The following is an 11,505-nucleotide window of genomic DNA, read 5'->3' as shown; positions in this document are numbered from 1 at the left end:
TATACATAAAAGAACGTTGCAAATGATCTCTAGGAAAACTTTGTAAATACCTTGCCACAGCAACAAAAAAAGTCGCCTGGCTTCTTAAAATACACAAACACGTTCTGTACGGCATCTCTCTGCCAAAATACTAACAAGAATACTCCAACGCTCTTGCGCTTAGTTTGCTCGACGCCGCCCTTCTAACTAAAACCATAATTTAGCCACTAAAGGCGAGACAAGACTTGAGAAATCGAACCCACAACTAAGGTTGCTTTTAAAATTACTAGAAAGACCGGCTAAACCGGACCGACAGTTACTCTGGTTATACTGCGGTATGACGCACCTGCGCCTTGCCTCCTCCTAAATTATCCCTCGAAATGAATTAGCTCAAGTCCTACATATTCTCAGCAACATTCATTCAGGACGCCAGGTTGCGACCTCCTCCAGTCAATCAAAATAAAGCCCCGCCTTATTATTGCACTCTCATTGCTCGTAGCGCTGACGGATTGGCTATCTCCCTCTGGGCCCCTTCCCTCCTTCACTAACGTTAGATCAGGTTTGGTTGAGAGGTCCCGGTCCTGAGCGCACCGCACCGCAGCACAAGCAGCGGCGTAAGAGGAAGAGCCAGTAAGCAATTCTTCGGAAGATGGAGCCTAGAGATACAGAGTTCAACATATTGCTCGCTACAGACTCCTATAAGGTAAGATGGGCAACCCCATTCATATGGGCGCAAGCGATCGCCGCGGTGAGTTTTGCCGAGTCTTTACGGACGGAGAGGACCAATAAAGCCAAGGTGGGTTGTGCTATTTGCCAAGGCCACCATCAGCACTCCACTCCGCATCTCTTATTTTTGGCAGCCTCCGTAGGCCTAATGCTGTAAAGGTAGAAATATTTTAAAATCAGTCTTATTCAGTACTTCTTCAGGTGGCTCTCCTACTGCGCTAGCCGGTATTTAGGGTTAAATGATCCGTGTGTTTTTGCTCACTGTAGTTTTTAGCTTCGTTTATGTTAAATGGTGGTGGATCTGCTTTTACGTGATAATTCCCGAAGACAGTGCTGTAATGATCGGTGATTTTTTTTGTCTTTAATATGTATTGTGTAGTCTTTTCGGAAGAAAGCCGAATAGTTAATGACCGACTGGTACGAGCGTCTCCACCCAAGGTGAGGAAACAAAACTGAAACTAGCGAAGCGAGGAATCGGCCATGGTGACCTGTGCTCTTTATGTTCCGTTAATTGCGCACAGACAACGAAGCTGGTGTATCGATTTCTTCAATTTATGTTTCGGGCCTGAGACGCATAAAAGCCTTCAACACCCCCTCCCCTGCCTCTTTTCGGGTGTGTGACATTTACAGAAGGCCAATGTTGGCAGCTGCCAGCTATGCCCTTGTGTAGGACCGGTTGGTGTAAAAATGGAAAGACAGTCATTCCGTTCTCTCTTTCCGATTCAAGCACTCGAGCTGTGTTAGGTCAAGTGCTTTTCTTTGCGAAAGTTGATTGCATAATTGAGAGTGTTTCATCATTTACGATCAGCTACACGAAAAAACCCGGTTTGGCAACAATGCATATATAGCAAGATCCCAATATTGAGTACTTTTCGTTTTGTAACATTACAGTATCAAGCTATTTTTGTGAGTTTTTTTTTTTTTAGTCTGAATACATTTCTTCGACGAAACATATGTACATTTTTAATCCGAGCCATCCGTTATAATATAATTTAAGGAATAATACCTGGTTCAGGTGCAGCATGGTGGCACAGTAGCTAGCACTACGGTCTCAACACCTGAGCGTGACTCCTGGTACATTTTAAGTTTGCACATCCTCTGGTACCTGCAAGAGGTTTTTCTCCGAGTACTCTTGATTGCAACTATTGCTATGTATAGTTGGTTTGTGGCTCTATGTTAGCCTGGTGAGCATGGTGTGATTGTGACATGTGAAACTGCAGCTACATTCAGAAGTGTTACCATTCAATTGCTGATGGGATAGGCTGTGGTCCTCCAAAGATATTGAAATCGATTTTGTATGTTAGAAGTACATAAACTGTTGGATAGCTGATATAGTAAATGGGTGATGTTTTTTTCTAAAACATTTTATTCATATGTCCAGTAATTGTATCTGTGTGGATGTCTTGTTTTTTGAGTGATGATTTATGGGATTGGTGAGTAATGCGTGGCAGTTCACAATAAAAGCTTGGGTGCTATTTCAGTTGGTTAGAATGCTTTCCTTTAGTCTTTGAACTGTGTTATATAGTTTGTTTTCTTCAAGCTAATTTAGTTTTCTGTGTTTGACTAGTTGACTTAATTACAAAAGTAGTATAACTGCCATCCATTCATAACATCAGAATAAACAATAGTGCTTTCATTTCACAGCGGCATGCTAATCATACAACACGTCAATCACTCGGCATTCGTTTTTCTTTTGACACTTTTGACATAAATGTTTTACATGTCTGTTGGCAGTCACGCTGTATTGCAATGTAACTGAAATATGAGAAAGGTCAAAAGTAGCAGCTCCCCCCCCCCCCAATGTTGACTTTTGTCCTGTTTTGTTTTCATTTTCTAGTTAAGATGATAAAGACTTAGTTTGTGTGTCTTCATCAGAATCCAAGTCATTGAGCTTCTGCATAAAATTCCGTATATGATGTAATTTTCTCACACCCACATAATCCAGTAATATAATAAGACAAGTTTCAAGGAATTCTGAAGCACTGCATACATGATTACTAATGACTCACATTGTAATTTTCACATATTTTATGTGTTTAGTTTATCAGTAAAATATTTCTTCACCTACACTTTATACCTTTATCAAAACTTCTTATCATCATCTGGATGAGAAGATTGTTACACACCCTATATTTGCTTCATGTTCAATGTTCAAGCATTATCCAAGCTCTGTTTATATATGTTACAGCTTCTGTTTCATTTCAGTCTCTTATGTGTTCCACATAGGTCAGGAAAAATATGATCTGTTATGGTGCCCTGTGAGATTGCACACCAATGGATCATTTTCTTAAGTTTTGATTAAGAAAGGGGTGATGCTTTCAGATAATGAAAATAGTTTTTTTTTTTTTTTTTTAAATATCTGTGCTGTATCATTTTGTCAGAATGTATTGTTACAAAGTAATGAACTTCAGCAATATATGACAGGAGTTTTTTTTTTTGGACTTTGGAAAGAAACAAATAAAAAGGTTGGTTATTATATAACCAACAGATGTGGATAAGATGGCTGGTGAAGAAATCTACCACTTTGAAGAACCAGGATTTAGAGTGGGGGAATAATGAGTCACATAGCTAGTTGTGCCATTCCCCACCAAAGTTAGTGCACCCTCCCAACCCCCTTCTAAGATAAAGTTTCTGATGAGAGATACAATACCTATTAGTGGGCCAGGCCTAGTATATGTGGCACCTGTGCGACGTGCCAGTTGAACTCCGTTCATAACCATCTTGGGGAAAATATTACAGGGAGTGAATCCCATACTGGTTGCTCTTTCCCTACTTGGCTTATTGTTTTTCTTACTAAACAAAAACTCCTAACCAGAGGTAATGGTGGAGACAAAGTTTGATTGTTAAATGGATATTTGTGCATGAGTACTTGGCTCCTACTTTATGAACACTGTTTGGTTCAATGACTGCTGCACTAATCAACTCTAGCCTTACTGATGAGCTATATACCTGTACATAGAGGTACATTGATTCCTCCACTTAGAGGAGCTGCTTTTCCTCTCACCAGCAGAAGGCATGCCACTTTGTCTGGGAGTGGAACATGACCAGAGATTTGAATCCGTTTAGCTCAGCTGTGACAAGGTGTAGTGCTTTAATTACAGAAATTAGTTATATGAAGACAACATGATCTAGAACTAACAAATATGCATCTCTTATATCCCCAACCTTGAGACTGTTAAAGGATGAGCTGTGTTTTATTGATGTTTTCCATCTAAAAAGCTCAAAGTACCCTTTGTAGAGACTGCTGTCCATAATAAATTAGTCTTTTACCAAATCTGCAATACGTAATCCCAGTCCCAGTCTTGCACCTTGCAAAAAAAGAATTGTGCTGCTTTTATGACTTGTCAATAAAGCAACCAAACAAAAAGCGTCTCCATGTTGTGAATAGTAAGGTATAGCAAGTGAGCTATCTGGAACAGGGGGATTGTTCATTTGCATGGAGTGTTTGTATTTAAAAGTATTTCTCCTCCAAAAATCATAGTCTGTGAGGTAAAATCACCCTTTAATAGATCCATGTTTTAATTTTTAATTACAGCCAAGACTTGCACACTTAGTATTATGTGAGATCAAAATGGGTTATAAATGATATCCAAAAATTCATTGCATATCTTGGGAGTGTTGATTTTGCATACAGATTTTGTTATATTTGCAGAGTACAAAGAACATTAACTGGACCATCATGAATTCTTCTGACTTGCTTGTTTTTTCTCATAACCATACATGGGCTTTCAGTACCAACTGTTCTGGGGTGGAACAATTAATTTACATTGCATGTTTGTTTCTGCCTAGTGACCAATGTTGCCGAGTTAGGGTCCAGTCTCTAAAACCCACAACTAGACTAATGAAGTTTGCTATTTTTATGTTATTTGTTTTTACAATTGCAATGTGCTTTCAGTTGGCCCAGAAACTTATTTTGCATAGTGTACAGTAGACCCCCTGCGAAGACGTGGTTCAGGGTTTGCGGCCTCAGTTGTTTGCGGATTTTTCGTTAGAACCTAACAATTGTTAGCAGAAACCATAAATATCCTCTGCAATTTTTTATGGCTTTTTTCGTGGCAATACTGCACTGAAGAGAGAACAGGAAGCAACCATAGAGGAAAACGTGGCTTGGGATGGTGAAAGTAGCCAATCCGAGAGTGTTGTACTCTACTAGAATTTGAAACTGTAACTCCCAGCAGTCCCTGCAGTGGCTCTAATTGGTCTTCTGCTGAGGGTGCAGGGGCTGTTGGGGTCAAAGGATGTCAGCGCGGCTTTTATAATGGGGGCCAGTGACCAAAAATAAAAAAATAAAAAAATTTTGTAATTTGTGTTTCAAGTTCCTGCCTCTCTGCATGTCTTCTGTTGGGTTACCTGTACTTATTCGTTTTGTCCTGGATTATTTCATGCATCTGGATTGTCTGCTGTCTGCCTGTGTACATGAGGACTGTAAGTGGATTCATAGCCATCCTGCAAAGAAAGAAGCACTCCTGAACCCGTCTACCCGTCTTCACCATTTCAGGAACTACCAGTAGGACTATCTATCTTCATCGTTACATTTCATCCGTTGCCGTTTTTAATGGACTTTACTATGTGTGTTTTATTGGTCCTTTGTTGTATTTAATGTATAATCGCCGTAAGAGGAACAGGGGTGGCATCGTTGTTTTCTTTTGTTTTCATTACATTCTTTTCTTTATTTGCTGTTTGATTACCGGTTTGCTTTGCTTTTGTCTGTTTGTGAGTGCGTGTGGGTCGGGTCAAGGCTGGGTGCGACCCTGGTATCTCCACCATAAAAAAAAATAAATCATCGTCTTCTCAACGGTGTGATTCTTAGCGGCACCACATCGCTACAGGATTATTCATTTATCCTTGCTGCTGATTGACTGTTTCCCTGTGACACATCTCCAGCTGAGTGTTCTTGTGTTTTCCATTTTGTTCTTCTTAATCCTTAAACCGTCTCAACTGGCTATAGTCGTTTCCCAGTGTCATTTGCCAGCACGTAGGAGCCAAGTATATTCGGCGACGTACATTCATTGAACACCGCAACCGGCTATTGTCGATTCCCAGTGCAATTTACCAGCACGCCGGAGCTGATCAGTCAGTGCCGTACATTCATTGAGCAGCCAGCTCATGACCACTGTCGGCCACTGCAGCCTCACTGTCTCTGGGATTCAGCCGCTGCACTAGACTAGCCTGCAAGCATCAGCTTTCACCTCTGTGTGCTTGTGTGCAGCCAGTTCAAGTGCAGTTGGCTCGGTGATTTACTGAATTTCATCAATGGCATCAGTTGCATCTTGTACATCTTGTTCCAGTAGTTTTTTAAATAGTTTTTACAGTTCATTTGCACTGTGTAAAATGATCAGTGTTGCAATAATTGTGATGCTGTTTGCATGGAAAAAAAATGTGTTCCATTAAAATTTCACTTTTTTCTTCGTGAATTGTGATGTTTTACTTAAAAAGTGCAGCAAAAAAGTATTCGGCGTCCAGGGATGCATTAATCCCCAAGTTTGTGGCAGTTTAAGGGTTAAAGCCCCAAGATGCCGCAGAAACACCCTGCACCTTCTAAGGCTTCTGGCAATGAAAATGTGCTTGCATGAATTACAGTACATATAGTGGTAACATCGATATTTTACATTCTAGCACTGCGGGTGACATATCAGTACAGTACTGTACAGTATACAAGTTTACCTTTACATTCTTTTTCTTTAGGTAATGCATTAAGCTGAGTTTGAAATTAAATTAAAGTGTTTTGGGGGCATATTTAGGGTTTAAAGTATAAAAATAGGCATTTTTTAACCACATCCATAATTCACGGTTTTTCACAATTCGTGGGTGCTCTAGGAATGTAACCCCTGCAGATTTTGGGGGTGTACTGTATCTGTTTTGATTAACTTTGTTTTTTAAATTAAGGTCTCTCAGAGCAACATAAAACAACATACAACAGTGCACTGGACTGAGCTTAAAACAAAAGCCTTAAAAGTTATCAAATATGTCCTTGTAAAGTGCCAGAGTTCCAGCTCACAGTTTCATGGTCATCCTTTACTTTGTGAGGGAATTATACTTGCTCTCTTGTTGTTGTATAAACATTGTGGAATGTGAGAAAGACTAGAAAAAAGAGCTCAGAGGTAGAATGATGCAAATAAACCAGAAACAAAATGCTTACATGTACATTTCACACAAAATGTGCTATTAGCTCAAATATTACAGAAAGTCGTGTATACAGTACAATCTAACTTGAACTTCTCAATCCATAGTTCCGCTAATTTTTGTTTTGCGTCCTCCCCCACCATAACCTATTGTCTATGGGGGAGGAGCGAAAGCTTTAGATTCCTCAAAAATTTCAATCTCCACATTTTTACGGATCTCAACATTTTAGGGTCCCTTGATACTGATAACATTGTTATCTCAATGATGGTGTGTGTGTCAGTTTCTTTAGGACAGTCTAGAGCTAAAACGGCTGGACAGAAAAATGCCAAACTCAAAACTTAAGCCTATTTTGATGATGATGATGTGCTGATTAGATTTTGAGCCAAATCATGTAAGAGGAACCCTCGTATACCATAATTCTAGTGCTGGGCAGTATGGCCAAAATTCTGTATCACGGTGTTTTTCTAAATTATGCCGGTTTCACGGTATTGGACGGTATTTTTTTCCCATGCATGAGTGGATGTTAACCACATTTTCCACTGCAATTACATAGATAGATAGATACTTTATTAATCCCAAGGGGAAATTCACAAATTAGGTTTAGGTTTAGGTTTATTTGTCATATATAGGTTAACACAGGGTCAACATACAATGAAATGTGTATGACGAGAAAAACAAGTCACTCAGCCTAGATCCAATAAAGCTTAAAAAAAAGATTACAAGTTAAAAATAGCCAAGCCATATAAAATAAAATGTGTATGTTTTAAAAGAAGTTATAAGTTATAAAGTGCAGATGCATGTTCCAGTCAGTATTCAATTACTGACTAACAATAACCTATTCCACTGTCACGAGAATTGTACATTGTACAAAAAAACATTTTAATGTGCACACAAGTATTAATGCAGGTTTGCATGGTCCCATAAAGTGATAGTTTTCAAGGGGGTGGCACTACAGTAATGAAGAGAAGAAATCAAATTACATGACCGATACAGTCAAAATATTGAACCATTTTATTGAACAAAGTTTGCAAACAACTTAAACTAAAATTTTGACAACATATTTTCAACCACCCAAAGAGACATTTAGACTTAGTAAAATATCCAGAGGTGCTTGTCAAAAGTTGTATTGCACTGAACATGTCTTAGAAAAGGAATAAATAGTCAATATTTTTTGTAAACCAATTACACTTATCTAATGTTAACAATCTCTGTCCACTGACACGTTAAAGTGACTTTTTAAACAACTTTACCATCATTAAATTGCATAATATTTAAACTAATAAATAATAGTGCAACTTCCAGTAATAATACTATTACTTCCAAGACTTCAAAGCCCAGGTGCATTACACAGTATTCACCAAATTAAAATAAAATAAAACAAGTGCAACTTGGTGATGACATCTTACCAACTGAACCATCATTAAGGCAAACTGCATTACTGTAATATGGACCTTGCTTCAAGCTAAGCTATATACATTAATAAAACTGCAACTTGCATTTATAATGCTATTTGTGATATAGCCCTACGGAAGCGTATTAGGGCCATGGTGAAGAAAAAGAAACAAAACTATATGTTGAGATTAAAGTCAACATTTCCACTTTATTCTCATAGTTTATTTTGTCATTAAAGTAGAATGCCGTAAACTAAACTTCATCCTAAAATCAATGTTTAATTTACTAGATTTTCTCAAATCCCATCATAATTTAATGTAGCACATTAAATGCTTTGTGTTAAGTGTTCCCGGACCCAGTTGTTAATCACTGTGCGCTTCTTAAACTGACTTGCTCTGTACTAAGAAGAGACGCCGGCAGCGATCGCTGCACAGAATACATTCACTTCATGATATTCCTGCTGTCTGAAAATGTAGAATGCTAAGATAAATTTTCATGATGAAATGCATTAAAGCAGGTATTAAACATGCACGTTAGTGCTGCTTCCTCGCAGTAAGGGGTCCCCAGGTGTACGTTCAGTGTAGAGAACTTTATGGCAGGTGTGACAAAGCTCCAAAAAACTTGATGTATGAATGGGTATCGCACAGGTTTAACTTAAAAATTGTGTCAATATTGGGTTTGTGATCTGGTGGTCGGAGGCACGAACACAGAATTCAATGCATGTTCTTTTGAGCGGACTTTCTTTATTGCATGTGTGCTGTCTGCCTGATGTACCAAACCCGCAGTTCCTGTCTTTCCTTTTTCTTTCTCCACATAACCTCTCACCACACGATAAACGTCTTTGTGAAATTAAACGTATTTATAAACTTAGACCACGGAGTGTTCAGAACATAAAAAAAAATCTTCGTTATACATGTTTAATTATGCCATCCTTTCAGGGTTGCGCCCATCCCAGTAAGCATTGTGTGCGAGGCAGGAGCAAATCCCGAATGTGGCGCCAGCACATTGCAGGGTGAATACGAGCAAAACATACACTAGCAGGGTCAATATAGCATAACAAAACCCTGCATCCTACATGTCTTTGAAAGGAAACTGAAGCACACCGAGTAAACCCACCAGAAAAACATGCAAATTCAAAGCGGGGAACAACCAGGACCCCATTGCTGCAAGGCAGCAGTGCAATCTCCACGCCACTGTGCCCCCACATGATTAATACCTGCTTTAATGCAATTCATCATGAAAATTACAGTGCATCCGGACAGTATTCACAGCGCATCACTTTTGCCACATTTTGTAATGTGATTTCTCAGTTTTTTTTATTTTTAATAAATTTGCAAAAACCTCAGGTAAACTTTTTTCATGTTGTCATTATGGGGTGTTGTGTGTAGAATTCTGAGGAAAAAAATGAATTTAATCCATTTTGGAATAAGGCTGTAACATAACAAAATGTGGAAAAAGTGATGCGCTGTGAATACTTACCGGATGCACTGTATATCAAGTATTTATCTTGGCATTCTAAATGTTCAGGGAGTAGGAACATCATGAAATTAATGTATTCTGTGTGCTGCCTGCATCTCCTCTTGGAGCAAGAGGAAGTCAGTTTTAAGAAGCATGTAGCAATTAATAAGGCTCCAGAAACACTTAACACAAAGCATTTAATGTACTACATAACTTATGACGGGGTTTGAAAAATTCTAGTAAATTAAATATTTATTTTAAGATGAAGTTTAGTTTACAATGCTCTACTTTAATAACAAATTACGAGAATAAAGTCAACATGTTGACTTTATTCTCGACATTTCTACTTTATTCTCGCCGTTTGTCGAGATTGAAGTCAACGTGTCATCACAGTACCCAGGTACATTACACTGTATTGAAAAAAATAAAACAAGTACAACTTGGCTTGTAGTATTACCCAGTAGTATAGAAACAGTATTGACACATTTGAAGATAATGGTCCACATCCGACCTTTTAAATCCAAAGTATCTCCAGACAACAGACGTGACTCCTTTTTCCAGCAAAAGTTCTTCTGTGTCATCATTTTCAACTTTATCGTCTGCTATAGCTTCAGTTTCGGAATGTCCTCTGTCCATTTTCACCACGCAATACCTCAACTACCGCATGTACTTCGTTGCACGCCTGTTTGGCGGTGTAGCAGTGAAAAAGAGCCCCTGCGCAACACCGGTGTAGCAGTGAAAAAGGTCCCCCTTAAACAGTTTCCCATAGCGCCACGTTCTGAACGTTGTTTAGGCAATTTAAACCGGTGTTGCGGTATAAGAAAAATCCATAATGAACATAATAAAGTATCTATCTATCTATCTATCTATCTATCTATCTATCTATCTATCTATCTATCTATCTATCTATCTATCTATCTATCTAATATTAATGACGTGTGCTAGTAAACACTGATTATCCAGGTTAGTTTTTTTTTTTTTTTAATACAAAGAACCTTTTTAAACTTGCATTTGTAAGACTTTTTTAAAATATTTCTTCATCAATTACATACTGTTGTGATGGTATGCTTGCATGTGTACATTTTGTAATAACTGATGCTTAATAACTTTAAATGAAAGGTGGTCTCTGTGTTTCTTCTGTCTGTTGTATCATTTTCTGTACAACAATGGTGTCTTATTTTAAAGGTTATCCCGCTTAAGTAATCAGACATATGCTATCATGTACTGTATGTCTGTGCATTCATGCAGAAGTAATCTCTAGAGCAGGACTGACCAAATTCCAATAATTGTGTCATTCATCAATTTATAGTAGCTACTTGGCAATTGCAGGCTGCACCTCCCATATTCAAATATGTACTCTACAGTCTGTTTGATATTTTTGAATGTGAAGCAAAATTAGTTTTTGGTTATTCAAATTCATTCTTTGTTAGAACACCTTGTTATATTTTTAAGATGTTGTGTGTCTATGTAAAAAATGTGATGTTTATTTTGGGAATTGAGCTCATACATGAACAAGGATTCTAAAATTAGCCATTGACTGTAAAATCACAAAAGTTACATACAGTTTTATAGTGTAAGCATGTTTCAAATAAATATTGTAATTAGGCGTTCCTGATATGCTTTGTAAATGTATCAATTAGCCATATGTGAATGTGGAAAAAGCTGGAAAGCAGCAGAGGTTTATTTTATTTTGATAAGTACTGGTGAATAACACAAAGAAGAGTCAATGGTACAGAACTTGACAATTATTGTGTTAAGACAATTGAAAGTGAACACAATGTCTTAATAGAATTAATGCCTTGTATACCCTGCATTTTTGTCTATTGG

General features: G+C 38.1%; 1 protein-coding gene across 1 annotated transcript in view; it reads left to right on the top strand.

Moving 5' to 3' along the window:
• The first annotated feature begins 526 nt into the window (after nt 1-526).
• nampt1 (nicotinamide phosphoribosyltransferase 1) overlaps nt 527-11,505 on the top strand; it is a 65,863-nt gene continuing 54,884 nt past the window's right edge. Inside the window, exon 1 of the mRNA XM_051931063.1 lies at nt 527-682. Coding sequence (XP_051787023.1) covers nt 629-682 — 54 coding nt within the window. The 5' untranslated portion in view covers nt 527-628. The remainder of the gene's footprint in view (nt 683-11,505) is intronic.

The sequence above is a fragment of the Erpetoichthys calabaricus genome, chromosome 1, assembly GCF_900747795.2.
Source record: "Erpetoichthys calabaricus chromosome 1, fErpCal1.3, whole genome shotgun sequence".
NCBI lineage: Eukaryota > Metazoa > Chordata > Cladistia > Polypteriformes > Polypteridae > Erpetoichthys > Erpetoichthys calabaricus.
This window is presented reverse-complemented; position numbering and strand designations above follow the sequence as displayed.